At 40.5% G+C, this 14,918-nt stretch overlaps 4 protein-coding genes across 5 annotated transcripts; 2 read left to right on the forward strand and 2 right to left on the reverse strand.

Moving 5' to 3' along the window:
* Window positions 1–1,637: 1,637 nt before the first annotated feature.
* On the reverse strand, window positions 1,638–5,891 carry LOC129795485 (U3 small nucleolar RNA-associated protein 14 homolog A). 2 transcript variants are annotated; one of them, XM_055836810.1, is made up of 3 exons: window positions 5,768–5,891; window positions 3,286–5,705; window positions 1,638–1,699 (listed from the first exon to the last, which is right to left on the reverse strand). In XM_055836810.1, exons 2-3 carry the CDS (start codon window positions 5,651–5,653, stop codon window positions 1,653–1,655), a joined length of 2,415 nt encoding a protein of 804 aa, XP_055692785.1. In that variant the 5' UTR covers window positions 5,654–5,705; window positions 5,768–5,891; the 3' UTR covers window positions 1,638–1,652. The 2 variants fall into 2 exon arrangements, with proteins under 2 accessions (XP_055692785.1, XP_055692784.1); XM_055836809.1 differs by lacking the exon at window positions 1,638–1,699 and adding an exon at window positions 2,868–3,196.
* An 83-nt stretch (window positions 5,892–5,974) lies between these two features.
* On the reverse strand, window positions 5,975–7,537 carry LOC129795617 (gastrula zinc finger protein XlCGF46.1-like). The gene is made up of 2 exons (XM_055837058.1): window positions 7,152–7,537; window positions 5,975–7,092 (listed from the first exon to the last, which is right to left on the reverse strand). Exons 1-2 carry the CDS (start codon window positions 7,460–7,462, stop codon window positions 6,195–6,197), a joined length of 1,209 nt encoding a protein of 402 aa, XP_055693033.1. The 5' UTR covers window positions 7,463–7,537; the 3' UTR covers window positions 5,975–6,194.
* Window positions 7,538–7,724: 187 nt separating this feature from the next.
* LOC129795571 (zinc finger protein OZF-like) lies at window positions 7,725–9,788 on the forward strand. The gene is made up of 2 exons (XM_055836965.1): window positions 7,725–8,171; window positions 8,229–9,788. Exons 1-2 carry the CDS (start codon window positions 7,822–7,824, stop codon window positions 9,361–9,363), a joined length of 1,485 nt encoding a protein of 494 aa, XP_055692940.1. The 5' UTR covers window positions 7,725–7,821; the 3' UTR covers window positions 9,364–9,788.
* A 1,159-nt stretch (window positions 9,789–10,947) lies between these two features.
* On the forward strand, window positions 10,948–13,609 carry LOC129795739 (seminal metalloprotease 1-like). Its single transcript, XM_055837218.1, has one exon. It carries the CDS (start codon window positions 12,551–12,553, stop codon window positions 12,974–12,976), a length of 426 nt encoding a protein of 141 aa, XP_055693193.1. The 5' UTR covers window positions 10,948–12,550; the 3' UTR covers window positions 12,977–13,609.
* The last annotated feature ends 1,309 nt before the right edge of the window (window positions 13,610–14,918 follow it).

The following is a 14,918-nucleotide window of genomic DNA, read 5'->3' on the forward strand; positions in this document are numbered from 1 at the left end:
ACGTCATTGAGTACACAGTAAAGTGGTATTTTAGCTCGCTAGAGTTTCCAAAATAACAGTTAACGAAACATCGCTAACAATAAATTTGCTTTTGTGTTTGTTCCGGCGTGCGGATCGAGGCTGCTCAACGTCTGACTCTTCCAGCCCACTGCGGAGACACATGGACTGTTCATGTGTGGAATCCACGCGAAGCTTTCCATATCCTTGGACTTGGACGTTCCGCACGCCTTTGCCAGTTCTCCGTAGCTCATATCAGGATGCCTTAGGAAGAGGTCCAGGAGCTGGGTCCTCTTAATGAGGCGCGAGTCGTGCCCAGCTTCCTTCATTGCACCACACACTGAAAATGTAAACAAAGTGACGTGTCACGTGGTACGGTGACGTCATTGAGTACACAGTAAAGTGGTATTTTAGCTCGCTAGAGTTTCCAAAATAACAGTTAACGAAACATCGCTAACAATAAATTTGCTTTTGTAGTCGTCGATTTTTTTTTATACACTGAGAGTGACTGTGATAGCCAACCCTCTTTCAGCGCTACCGGTCCTCTCAGCTCTGTGGCTTACGAGAGAATGACCAACGCATGATAAGCACCGCTAGGGCAACGCTTATCAACCATCACAGCCCTCTCCCAAAGAGTTTTACACACATAACGGACCATGGCACGGGATAATATTTTTGGCCTTCGGTCTCGATGCCTACAATTCGGCCAACCCTGACATTGTTGCCGTCCCTTGGCAACGTCATGAGTCTAGGATGGCATGTAGGGCTATTCAAACGTTAGCATTAGGGTCCTCACTAATGTCTCGTTTGACTACATTCTGCTAGGGTCCTCACTAGCAGATCGCACTAGGGTCCACACTAGTGAGTATAGGAGGATAAAGCACTAGTGTGGACCCTTGTAGTGAATTTTTTTTTTATCCACACAACATCCGTGAGAGTGACTGTGATAGTCAACCCTTTTGCAGCGTACCGGTCCTCTCGGCACCAAGGTTCACGAGAGAATGACCAACGCATGATAAGCACCGCTAGGGCAACGCTTATCAACCATCACAGCCCTCTCCCAAAGAGTTTTACACACATAACGGACCATGGCACGGGATAATATTTTTGGCCTTCGGTCTCGATGCCTACACTTTTTTGTTTGTTCCGGCGTGCGGCTCGAGGCTGCTCAACGCCTGACTCTTCCAGCCCACTGCGGAGACGCATGGACTGTTCATGTGTGGAATCCACGCGAAGCTTTCCATATCCTTGGACTTGGACGTTCCGCACGCCTTTGCCATTCTCCGTAGCTCATATCAGGATGCCTTAGGAAGAGGTCCAGGAGCTGGGTCCTCTTAATGAGGCGCGAGTCGTGCCCAGCTTCTTTCATTGCACCACACACTGAAAATGTAAACAAAGTGACGTGTCACGTGGTACGGTGACGTCATTGAGTACACAGTAAAGTGGTATTTTAGCTCGCTAGAGTTTCCAAAATAACAGTTAACGAAACATCGCTAACAATAAATTTGCTTTTTTGTTTGTTCCGGCGTGCGGCTCGAGGCTGCTCAACGCCTGACTCTTCCAGCCCACTGCGGAGACGCATGGACTGTTCATGTGTGGAATCCACGCGAAGCTTTCCATATCCGGCGTACTGATTTCCTACTGCTATATGATGCTTACGAATGAGTGCCGGTATGTTCCAGGCATTTTCCTTTGTGAATTTCTGTAGAAAACAGTAAAAATTTAAAAAAAAAAATTATTTTTTGTTTAATCACAAGCAAAACTAACATTCTACTGGAACATTTTGAGCCATTTTTTAGGCTGTCGCTCTGTTCTACAGTGCTGGAGGTTATTGGCTTATTATATACTAATCAACCCGAGCCCCCAATCATGTGTGAGCAAACTCCATTTTAAGCTATAAAAGGGGGCGTATGTAGGGGGATGAATAATACGCATAATACGGTACCCCGAAAAAATTTTAAAATAAAAAATTCCCGTTATCTGACCCTTCAGCAGGTAGAAAATGGGAAAAATCAATTTTTCTGTGGGGGCGCTATAAAGGGGGGAGGGGGCGGAATCCCATATAGCGCTTGCAACTCGTATTGACCCCCTCTACCCCCATACTAAATTTCATGTTTGCGTCAGTTACGAATGAATGTGCGAAATTGTGGAAGGATGCATGGAAGGAGGATGACTTGGGCAGATACTGCCATTCTATTTTGCCAGACTGCGCTCTTCAGCCCTGGTGTAAAAATTTGAAAAACATGGATAGGAAGACAGTGACTCAAGTTAGTCGTCTGATATCGAACCACTACGGGCTAAGAGCGCATCTGAACAGAATAAATATAGTTGAAGTTTCGCTGTGTGAAGAGTGCGGGCTGTATGAGGATGTGGATCACATCCTCTTTTCATGCTCACGGTATGCGAATGGTAGGGAGGAGCTTGTGAGCTGTTGCAACGCTGTATCACCTAACCTTATTGTTAGGGACATATTAGCGATCTGTATAGAAAACAAGCTAATTGATCCACTGTGAGTAAAATTGTTTCGTTTATAAGAATGAATGGAGTGCAAGTGTGAATGTGACTGAATGTACTAAATGTTATATGTTATATGTTTTGGATTCGGCAGTCCATATAAGCTGTATAGCTTAAGACTGGGTTATGGGGGGGAAGGTAAGGGGGGTTACAACAAAAAAAAAACTAAATTTCATCAAGATCGGCCATAAATAAACTCGAATTTCGACCATTTTCCCCAATGAATGCAAGATGTATTCCTTATCAATTGCGATCGCGGTGGGAAAAATGTCTCGAAAAATGGGCTTACCTTCCCCTTTTCAGCTTCAATTTTCTCCTGACGCCCACTCATTTTGTTTCCACATCAAACTTAACACTTATTTCCAACAAAACATTCACATTTATTATGCAAAAATATCAAATTATTAAAATAAACTCCGCACCGCACACGATGAACCCCATACGCCATTCAGCATATGGGGATATGATAGCAGGAAAATGCATCCATCTCATTTTCTCTTCAACAAAATGTACCAAAAAGGGCGCCAAATTCAAAAAGTAGTCAAAAAAGCATGAATTTTATATGGGGGCGCTACAAAGGGGGGCTCTGGGGGGAAAATGAATGTCGTTGGTGAAAACCGCCTGGTATCAGTAGACGCTGTACCAAATTTCATCGCGATCGGACCAACGGTGTAGAAATGCATAACTGTACAGAAACGAAATTATGGAGAGACCTTTCTTTATTATAGAGAAGAAGATCAATTTGCATTGCATTACCTGCCCTCAGCTACTTACCATCCTCCTTCTCAAAGAGCTTCTCAATCCTACGATCTGTTGTTGTTTTCACTCTTTGTGGTTTATCCGCATTGAGGAGAACTTTCTCATCCATTGGCTCAATAATTGTGCCCATTTTCGTGACCAGGTTGGGCTTTGTCAGCACCCTGTGGGCAGTTTCGGGTACAAAAGTCCTCCCAACGGGTGCCCGGATGGAGGCCTCAAAGTCCCGAACACTCGTAAAGGGATACGGAAGATCACGCACCAGATGCTCCTTTGCCTTCTCACTCAGGATCTCATTGATGATGACGGAATTCTTTGTGGAATCCTTTCGAGGAAGATTCTTCGGGAATTTGAGTATCATTCGTTTTTGGCGCTTCACAACCCCTTGACCTGTCCACGAACCCCATCCTGGGAGTGTGAGATCAATATCCTGTGGTTGATCTGCAGCAATTTGATCGGATTTTTCACGTGAAAAATCCTTGAAGATGTCATCATCCTCAAAAGCTTCCGTCAACGAGAGCTTCCCATTCACTCTCACCTCCTCCCCGTCATCCTCTTCGTGCATCATATCCGGAAGGGCTGTATTGAGAGATTTAATTTCCACCGTTGCAAAATTGTCTGGAGCAATATTTGCCACTTCCTCCGGGGTTTCCTTTTCATGCCCCGAAGACAAAACTGCCTTGATATTGTCCAATCCCTGTGAATTATCCCCTTTCCGCCTCTCTGTAGACTCCTCGAGAGCTTCATCAATTTCCGGACGTTGTGCATTCTTTTTGAGCTCCAAATTGAGGTGATTTTCATCCTGATTCCCCTCTTTTCTCCTTTCCTGCCGAGACTTCTTTGGGTTTTCCTTTACTTTGCGGAGTTTTTCAATTTTTCGCGTAATTTTTCGATCAAGTTTTTGATCTGCAACATCAAAAATCTCATCAATTGACTTCTTTTTGACTTTTGAAGCTTTCTTGGTGAGTTTTTTCTTCTTCCCTGTGGTTTGATTGCCTTCTGGTGGTAAGCTAGTGGTACTCAGTTGATAATCACCCTCTTCAATATCTTCCACAGTCCACAAAAGTCCTCCTGAGCTACGTTTTTCTTTCCCCTTTCCCACAGGAGTCTCTTCTGTGATTGATTTAGAATTTTCCGGAATCTCCAGCATCTCATAGTCCTGCTTCTTTTGCTCATTGGCATTCCGTTGCATCCAATACTTCCGGTAGCCGTCGAAAACTTCATCAGATGCAGCTTCTGTTCTCTGCCACGGGTTGAAGGGATCGTAGTCATCGGTTTTCTCATCAGCAGCATCTTCCTCCTGATCTGATGCTTCGGATTCCTCTTTCTGCTTCTGCTGCTTCAATTCACGCCCAATTGAGAGTTGTTCCGATAGATCACGTCTCGCTTCTTTGTCGTACTTTGCGCGAATTTGAAGATTCTTTGCCCAACTTCCCGTATTGCGATGCCTCAGTTGGGACCTTTCAGCAATGCGAGACTTCTCAATGAGCTCCAAACGTCGTAGAGCCTCTTCCGGATCACTCTTCTGGAGTTTCTCAAATTCCAACACTTGCTTCCTTATTTTCTCCTTCTTCATTACTTTATGGTACTTTTTGCTCTTTATCTTATTCTGCCGTCTTGCCTTCTCAATCTCATACGATTCCTTCCGGCGGAGTCGTGCCAGTTCCTTCTGCTGCACCAAGAGTTCCTTCTTAGAGAGTTTCCCTTCGGATTTAGCGTCCTTTTGTGGTGTTTCTGCCTCTGCTTCTCTCCCAGGTCTCTTAGCATCTAGAGCTTCCAGCTCTAGCATCAAGTCGGATTTAATACGATAGGATGGGGTCTTTTCGTGGGAATCCTCCTCAATGGCAATATCATTAGCACTTTGCTGTGGGAAAACAAGACAATCGTCGAAGCGATTCTTCTGAACAACAGCTTCCCAACGATCTAGATCAAGCCGAGCTTTCTCATAAGCAATTCCTCGGGAAATTCTCTCAGCAACTGGCTTCTCCAGTGGCTTTGCGAGTCTCTTCTTCGACCGGCTGAGCTTCTTCAAATCCTTCGCAACAGTTGCACTGGATTTCTTTGAAACATTATTGAGTTTGTTGAAGGAAAATTTCTCCTGGCGCTTGATAATCCCCTCAGATTTAACCACGTGGAATTCAGATTCACGCGTGGCAACTTCCGTTCGTGCTGGAGCCCTAATGTGCTGGGTCCGGTCAATTTTTTCAATTGCCGTCAGGAGTTTTCGATGAGCTCGCACATTTACCTCATTATCCGAATCATTTCCCCCATCAGCATCCTCAGCTGGCTTATTTCCCTTTACTGATGGAATATTCCTAAATGATTCCAATGCTTCATCGTCAATTTGCTCCAATTTCCGGGGCGGAGGCTCACTTTTTAGTTTCATTTGCAAAAAAGTTTGGTTATGTTTTCCTTTTGATTTGCAATTTGCGTCTTTTCTGCAAATATTTCAATGGAATTTAGTTAGAATGTGTTAGAAATTGCTTTAAGAAGTACTTACGAGGATTTTTTGTAAATATAAACTCAATTTTTCGTGATTTATTTGTAATTTTCACGTGAGATGAAGAAATAAAAATAAACATTCACCATGCGAAAATGTGAGGTTATGGTTCTTCTTCTCAAAATTTTCTTCCGTTCTGAAAGATTTGAATTTTCCGGTTTTCTCAAGAAAATCTTTTACACGATCGAATCAATCAAAAACCATGCAGAAGAATGAAATTAATGATTTATTTACAAACTTCTGACCTCTAATTGATGATCATTCAAAATTGAAAGGTCCTTAAGGTCAATTTGTGGAAGTTCTGGTAAGAATTTCCCAAAGTTCTTGCTCTTCTTACGTACTAAAAAATTAAATAAAATTTTACAGACTAAATGGACTAAACACCGAAGGGAAGGAGCGAAGAGAATCTTTCATAATCCTTCTAATTTCAACACATATCAATCACACGCTGCACCTGCTTCTTTCCTTTCCTATTGAACTTCCTGTCCCCATATTTTAGGTGCAGAGCCATGTGCTCCTCAGCATGATCCTTACGGACGAAGGTTTTATCGCAGTAGCTACATTTATGGTTTGATTCACCCATATGCAGCATAATGTGGCGCTTCCGGTGAGCCTTTGAGAAGAATTTTTTCTCACATATTGAACACTGAAAGAGCTCCCTATTCTCCCTGTGAGACTTCTTGTGGACATTGAGGCTGGATTTTGTACTCAAGGATTTTCCACATATATCACAAACATACGCCTGTCGCACATCCTGATGCGTTGCAAGGTGACTCTGAAGGATGTTGCTCGTGCGGAAGGATTTTTCGCAGTGGGTGCACTTGTAGGCTCTCACTTCGGAATGTGTGAGGATGTGTCGTCGCAGGATTGGTTTCCGCCTAAAGGAATTCCCACAGAGCTCACAAACAAAGGCTCGTGAGTCTGTGTGACTGAATAAATGTGATTTCAGGCCTGTCCTGCGTCTGAATGTCTTGTCACACTGATCACACTTGAAGAGCTTCTCATTGCTGTGATTGAAGTTATGCTCAGTCAGCTTCCACTGCTTATCGAAGGATTTCTCACAGTGTGTGCACGAGTAGATTTTACTTCCTGTATGCTTGAGCATGTGATGCTGCATCTGTTCATCCCTATCGAATCCTTTTGTGCAAATTGAGCAGATGAATCGTTTGCTGTGCATCTTCATGTGCTTCAAGAAAGTAGCTCGAGTTTTCAGGATTTTCTCACATTTTTGACAGTTATATGGGGGTACACCAGCAGGTGATACTTCCACATTGCTCTTTTGTTCTTCCTTCTTCACATCCAGTTGAGAACTTTCCTGAAATGAACTAAAAAAGATTTCTTTTGTCAACAAAAGGATCGAAAGATTGAAAATTCATTGCTTCACCTTGAGGGAAACTCTTCATCCTTGACAACAAGATGAGTTTCCGACATTTCAAAAGCTTCCACCATTTCCTCACTCAAATCCGGTTCATTGTCAACGTCCGGTTTCTCTTCCTTAAACGTCTGGACGAAGATTAATTTGTGGAATTGAGGGAATTCTCCATGAGAGACAAAAATCTCCCCATCAAATTTTTCTGATTTAATCGTGTCCTTTGATTCTTGCTGAATATGGCTGCATGTTACAAAGGTTTCTGCACCATTTGTGGATATTTGTCCCACAACTGCAGGACATCCGTAAATCAGGATACGACACATCTTTCTATTTTGTTTATTTTCCTTCCTCTTCCCAGAAGTTCACACAAAAAAACTGACAGCTTTTGCCATTGAAAGGTTTCTTTACAAAGATGGCGATGGCGCAAGAATTGAAGATTTACGAATTTAATGTTTTTTCATGTAAAAATAGATCAGGATGTATTTTTCTTTTACTAAATTAAGTAGTATTTAATAAAGAAACAAAATAATTAGGAATAATATGGAATTCTTTACAAATTACTGAAAAACAAGAATCTGAGTTAAACCTGTTAAAGTTATGCTGTCAGTTCTGACCGGCAGATTTTGACGTTTCCCAATTCCAAACAAACAGAGATTTTGGGATCTCCTGCAAATTGGCCAAGATGTGTAAAATCCTCATTTACGGATGTCCAGCAGTACTGAAGCAGATAGCAACAGTTGGTTCGGAGACTTGTGTATCCTGTGCTCCCTGTGCTGATACCTCTGCAGATTTAACTGCTCTGAAGAATGAAACATTTAATACTGAAATCCTCATAGCGCACACCCAGCTTCCAGATTTTCACAAAATAACTTTTATTCAATCTCCAAAAGAGGAGGAAATTGCTGAAGAAGATCTTTTTCCACCCACTACAGCGAAGCAGCATGTCAAGAGTGAATACTACGAAGAGGAACAGACACATTTATATGATGACATTTATGCTGTTGCAATGGATGATGATCCTGATAGCTTCAAGTACAAATTCTTTGTGAGAAAAAGTCATCCAGACATTGATCTAACATTTCTTTCTAGACCACCTCCAGAAGCACTGCTAGACGTACCAAAGAAAAAAATCAAAAAGGAACACGACCCCCTGAAGAAGAAGAAAACAGCAAAAGCAGCAAAGTCACAGGATTCAGATGCACCACAACAGAATAAATGCCTGAAATGTGGGAAAGTTCTCTCATCGGAACAATCCCTTCAGAGGCACTATGAATCACACGACAGGAAAAAATTCACATGTCCCGTGTGCCAGAAAGGCTTCATAACGCATGAACGTCTCGAACGACATACATTCCGGTATCACAGCAAAGTGGGCAAATATCTCTGTACATACTGCCCGAAATCATTTAAATCTCAGTACTGCCTTGTCATTCACACGCGCACGCATACGGATGAGAAGCCCTTTGAGTGCCACAACTGTGGCGGATGCTTCCGTTCGAAATCCCACCTAAGGGTTCACATGAGCAGGCACATGCACTGGGAGACGCTAATGTGCAAAATTTGCGGGAAAGTCTTCGCAACGAGTGACACGCTCAAGTACCACACGACACTCCACAGTGAAAATGCAGCAAAATTCGAATGTCCCGTGTGCAGGAAGACCTTCTCGGCGAAGAGTTCTCGCGACCGGCACATGGGATCACACACAAAGCGCGAAAAGAATGTAATTTGCAGCATATGCAGCAAAGCTTTCTGGCGAAAGGATCTTCTTCGGATGCACATGGCAACGCACACAGCTCCCAAAAATCATCTCTGCAGTGTCTGCGGTAAGACCTTCCTCCGTTTTGCACAAGTTCGATTACACATGAAGGTTCACACGAAGGAAAATAATCCTGAAGATGGTTCGAAGCAGCAACCGAAGGTGAAGACAATCAAGGAGGCAACAGTTGAGTGTTCTGTGTGCAAGAAATACTTTACAACGAAGGCTTCACGTGATCGTCACATGTTGCAGCATACGAAAACCACGAAGGATTGCTTCTGCCCCGTCTGCGGGAAGGCTTTTCTCCGCAAGGATTTGGTTACGGTTCACATGAGGGTACACACGGGGATTAAGAAGCACAAATGCAAACTTTGTGGCAGAGGTTTCTCCCAGAGTGGCTATCTGCCCAAACACATGAAGGTCCACGCAAGACGTGGTGATGTTATTCCGGATTCTCTTCTAAGTTAATTTTTGTGCTTTTTGTTTGTTAAGGATATGAATTAAGGGTTTAAATCAGGGGGTAGACAAAGCCCTTTTTTACCCGAACACAGCAAATAATGGCGGACGGTTTGCAAAGAAATTAAAGGAAGAAAATGACGTCACTTTATTTCGAAAAAGTGCATCAAAATTTTTGAAATCAGTTTTAGTGCATTAATCTTCGTGAGACACCCCTCAAAAGCTATCAATCGATAGAATATTAAATTATCTATCCAGTGGTGGTGGATTTTTTCAGATTGAAGCATTTTCCTGGGTGTCTCAGCGAGTGAGCAGTGAATTCCTATGGAAATAGAGTTTTTGTCTACCCCCTGGTTTAAATAAAGGATGAAGTAGGAAAAAAGGTATGATGTGGTAGATAATTAAGATTGATTAAAAATAAAAGAATAATAAAAAAACCAACAATTTATCTTTTATTTCAATGAGTTTTATTTTAAATGGTTTAAGATTTGGGGGGTGACTTTACAGCTTTTCCCGACTTTGCGCGTATTTAAATTAATTTGCGTTCTAGTTTGCTCTCATAAAATTGGTACACTAGAAAATTACGTATTTATTGTGACGTTTCCAAGGAATGGGTTTCCCTCTTCCTCAGGTAAACAATATGGTGAGAAAAGACCATTTTTCAGGTTAAAAAAATAGAAAAAAACAGTCGCCATCTATATATAAAAAAAATATTAATTACATTTCAATACGTGAAAATAGACAATTTAACTCATTTTTACCTAATGTGTATTAATTTAGTGTGTCATCCCAGGATGACCTACTAGAAAACATCTTGGACATGTATACCACAAGATCAGGTAATTGGTCTGCAGTTAACTTTAAGTATTCAGTCTTTTTTTGCAAAATTTGTTGGACATATAGAAATTTTACATGAATTTTCTTTTGGAATGTTTAAGGATTTACCTTGAGGAAAGGACTGACTTCACGGAAATACTAGTGAGTCATACTAGTGGTTTTTCTTAATTCAATTATATTTATTGTTCCCCTTTTCCTACACCTTTCACAAATTTTCCTTATATCCTGAATACACTCCTTGTCCTTTCCCAACACTCCTTTTATTTATTTCACCAATTTCCTTTAACAAAAAATTAATTTCTAATAAAATATGTTTCACTTCGATAGAATTCATTTGCAAAGAGTAATTTTCTTACGGTAATTTTCTACACGACTCGGCTTATCTTCGGATACTTTATTTTGCCGTGTGGAACGTAATTCATCATTCTCTAACAGAAATTTCAAATTCAACTTTAATTCCCAGAAGCTTCATGGCAATTTATACGGATTTCCTTTGCAAATTTATGGTTTGGTGGCTTGGAGAATGTCTGGAATTCCAAGAAGATGGCCGAAAGCTCTGAGAGAATTAACTACGCTTACATTGCGCACGGGAAGGACATGAAATTCATCAATTTCCTGCGTTTTAGTGATAATTAAGTAAGTAATTATGTAACTCTCCGAGTGCTGGGTTGCTGTACAGTTCTTATGGGCCACCCAGCACTCGGAGAGTTACATAATACGGGCCCTGGATTTTCTTTCTTTGTAAGCTTCTAAAGCGATAACCATACAACAGCGTCAGCTCATCAAGGGCATTGATTCGAAGGACTTTGGGATTAAATTACTAGAATCCACTTCTCCTGCTCCTATTTCCCCACCTGAGTAAAAACCATCACATTTCTGTACATTTTTCCACATTGTTTTAATTACCTATTAATTGTTTATATTTTTTTATTATATTATATTGTTTTTTGCACGAATTTCACTTTATTGGCTTTTTTTTAATTTCAACAATTGGGTTTTTCTCTTCTACATATCGCTCTCCATCATTTCCATTAATCTTCACTCTGATTAGGAAATTTAATCATTTTTTTGGAGGTAAATCATCTTCTATTATTTTTTTATATAATAAAGAAAGGTCTCTCTTTAATTTCGTTCCTGAGGGCGTATTATGTAACTCTCCGAGTGCTGGGTTGCTGTACAGTTCTTATGGGCCACCCAGCATTCGGAGAGTTACATAAAACGGGCCCTGGATTTACTTTCTTTGTAAGCTTCTAAAGCGATAACCATACAACAGCGTCGCTAAAGAAAAAGCCGGGTTTCCTTGTGTTCTGTATCCCCGGTGGACTTAGGAAATAAGACTACTGTGAATATACTGTGCGTGCACCCACTGTGGAGTTACTGCAGGAAATACGCACTCCACACCCTGCAGTATTTGTGAACTCCACAGCCCACGTTACTGGGTTTGTACCAATTCAATCCTCCGCCAAATGTTGGGTCCTCCAAGTAGGTATTAAGTGATATTGACTTACCTTTTTTCTCTTTTTGCAATCACGATTTCACGATTTCTGTTTTCCACAATGGGCAAAGAACTCACAAAGAAGGAAGAAAATTTTTCACATTAACCGTTAAAATATCTCTACACGTAAAGTTCGCCCGCATTTGCTTCTTTCGCCAAAAGTGCTAGAATATCATTTGTCTTCAAAGAAAAACAACCAGTAACGTGCTTTTTATACATAGAGATTCAAACTACTGAAATTCAAATGATAACTTATAAAAAATCTTATCAATTTCCACTAAATTGATCTTCCACGCTTAAATAAGAGGAACAAATTGCATTTTTTTCAGAACAAATAAAATTACAGAGAACTCTATAAATTCTTATGTGATCCTTTAAGAAAGAAAAAGCGGCTGTTTTGTAGCATCACAGCAGTAAGATTGAAGATCTTTCCTGCAAGAAGTGCAATGTTGATTTCTTTAAGATTCTTCATTGCATTGATTTTCCTTCCAATGTGTTGGCCCTTTGCAATACGCAAGGATCATGTGATCTTCGATGGTGACATGCTGATGACCCCACAGAGAGCCAGTGAAATTTACTTCCGCAGTGGTCGTGCTCAAGCTGAGTTCCTCTGGCCCAATGGTGTCATCAGCTTCATCTTCGACAGTGGCTTCACATCGAATCAAACGCAAACCCTTCGTTCAGTTATGGAGAAGATTTCAGCGAATACGTGCATTAAATTCAAGGAAATTCTAGAGGATCAAGCATCACAGATGAAGCATGTGAAAATTAAGGTTTCAACCTCCATGATTAATTTAAAATCTTTCAATTTTTTTTTAACTGAATTCTCTTCAATTCTTTTTTCTTTCTTTCTTGTAGACCGGAGAAATGGGATGTTGGTCCTTTGTTGGATTTCAGAATGTTGATGAGCAAATTTTGAACTTCAACGAACGCTGTTTCGGCAAAATTGGTGTCCTCTTCCACGAACTCCTCCACACAGTGGGGCTATTTCACATGCAAAACGACAATACGCGCGATGAATACGTACAAATTGTCTGGGACAACATTAAAGACGATATGAAGCAGAACTTTGTCAAGTACGACACGACAATCTCATCCAATTACGACGTTCCCTATGACTATGAAAGTGTCATGCACTACGCCAAGAAATCCTTCAGCAAGAACGGGAAGGATACAATTGTACCATTGCAGCCGAATAATGCTGAAATGGGTCAACGGTTGGGACCAACTGAAAAAGACTACGAAAGAGTACGAAAAATGTACAAATGTTCATCGAGCACCAATTCCTCGTAAGTTCTTAACATTCTCTGGATGCTTCATAAAAAAAAAACTTTAGAGTTCTTTGTGTAAAATGCAGATTGCAAGAAATGCCATCGGGAGCTTCAAATTTAACATTTACGCAACGTCTGAGTCAAAATACCCTCCTGACCCCTTTGACCAAGTTGGGGAGTGATTTGAAGATATTTCTTGTTAATGTTCTTGGATGATTTCTTAGTTATAAGGAACTAGTAAACCCTAGCCCCCAATCACGTGTGTGAAAACTCCATTTTAAGCTATGAAAAGTGGAGCGTATATTAGTAGGGGTGATGAATGTATGGAGAAAATGTAAAAAATAGCTAAAAAAAAAAAGTAATTCAATGATATGGCAGAAAAAAAAATTATAATAAATGGCGTAAATGGCATAAATGGCTCAATGGCATAAGTATAAAATGTGTGGCACTATGGCAGAATATAAATATATGGCATAATGGTATCAATAATATCATCCAGTATCATGCGATATTATAAAAACTTCACTTATACTCCCACTGATCTTATTTTGCAAACGAAGTATATGGTTAAAATAAAATAAAAAATACTTAAACTGTTCATCTTAATATGTATGTAAAGCATTTTACAACTGAAGTATATATTAAGATGTAAAAAAAAAATTAATAAATGGATAATGTTAACTAATGAACCAATAAATATTGTACAGCCGAATTATACGTATAAAGTGTAAAAATATTTTGAGTGGTGGGAAAAAAACTCGTTATCTGACCCTTCAGCAAGTAGAAAATGGGAAAAAATCAATTTTTCTGTGGGGGCACTATAAAGGAGGGCTGGGGCGGAATCCCATATAGCGCTTGCAACTCATATTGACCCCCTCTACCCCCATACCGTTTCGGAGGAGTTCATGTGCCACAAACAAACAAACAAACAAAATTTTCAGCTTTATATATTAAGATAAATAAAAGATAAAAACTTTTAATTAAAAGTTAACTTTTTTTATTATTAATTTTACGAGGTAAATTGTCGCTTCGCTCCAATTTACCTCGCCCCGCTTCGCGGGGATTTGTTGCGCTTCGCGCAAATTTTAGATGGAGAAAATAATTGAGATGAAAAAGGTTCAATAGAAAAATTATTCGTTAGTAAAAATCGCCTGGTATCAGTAGTCTCTGTACCAAATTTCATCACGATCGGACCAACGGTGTAGAAATGCATAGCTGTACAGGAACGAAATCCTTTCTTTATTATATAGATGGGCCATGCAAAATCTCCAACAGATATTTCAAAGAGAAAAAGTGAATTTCACACAACATTTAAGGCGCCGAATTCAAAAAGTAGTCAAAAAAGCATGAATTTTATATGAGGGCTATGAGAAGGGGGGCTCTGGGGGGAAAATGAATGCCGTTGGTAAAAACCGCCTGGTATCAGTAGTCTCTGTACCAAATTTCATCACGATCGGATCAACGGTGTAGAAATGCATAGCTGTACAGGAACGAAATCCTTTCTTTATTATATAGATGGGCCATGCAAAATCTCCAACAGATATTTCAAAGAGAAAAAGTGAATTTCACACAACATTTATGGCGCCGAATTCAAAAAGTAGTCAAAAAAGCATGAATTTTATATGAGGGCTATGAGAAGGGGGGCTCTGGGGGGAAAATGAATGCCGTTGGTAAAAACCGCCTGGTATCAGTAGTCTCTGTACCAAATTTCATCACGATCGGATCAACGGTGTAGAAATGCATAGCTGTACAGGAACGAAATCCTTTCTTTATTATATAGATGGGCCATGCAAAATCTCCAACAGATATTTCAAAGAGAAAAAGTGAATTTCACACAACATTTATGGCGCCGAATTCAAAAAGTAGTCAAAAAAGCATGAATTTTATATGAGGGCTATGAGAAGGGGGGCTCTGGGGGGAAAATGAATGCCGTTGGTAAAAACCGCCTGGTATCAGTAGTCTCT

This window comes from Lutzomyia longipalpis, chromosome 4 (assembly GCF_024334085.1).
Source record: "Lutzomyia longipalpis isolate SR_M1_2022 chromosome 4, ASM2433408v1".
In the NCBI taxonomy this organism is placed as follows: Eukaryota; Metazoa; Arthropoda; class Insecta; order Diptera; family Psychodidae; genus Lutzomyia; species Lutzomyia longipalpis.

Bases quoted from the DNA above. Each gene is read 5' to 3' on its own strand.
- LOC129795571 (XM_055836965.1), top strand. From the start codon at position 7,822: ATGTGTAAAATCCTCATTTACGGATGTCCAGCAGTACTGAAGCAGATA. The intron at 8,172-8,228 runs GTACAAATTCTT...ATTTCTTTCTAG, and splicing joins GATGATCCTGATAGCTTCAA to ACCACCTCCAGAAGCACTGC.
- LOC129795617 (XM_055837058.1), bottom strand. From the start codon at position 7,462: ATGTGTCGTATCCTGATTTACGGATGTCCTGCAGTTGTGGGACAAATA. The intron at 7,093-7,151 runs GTGAAGCAATGA...AATCTTTTTTAG, and splicing joins GATGAAGAGTTTCCCTCAAG to TTCATTTCAGGAAAGTTCTC.
- LOC129795739 (XM_055837218.1), top strand. From the start codon at position 12,551: ATGGGATGTTGGTCCTTTGTTGGATTTCAGAATGTTGATGAGCAAATT.
- LOC129795485 (XM_055836809.1), bottom strand. From the start codon at position 5,653: ATGAAACTAAAAAGTGAGCCTCCGCCCCGGAAATTGGAGCAAATTGAC. The intron at 3,197-3,285 runs GTAAGTAGCTGA...GTTTCTGTACAG, and splicing joins GCTCTTTGAGAAGGAGGATG to TTATGCATTTCTACACCGTT.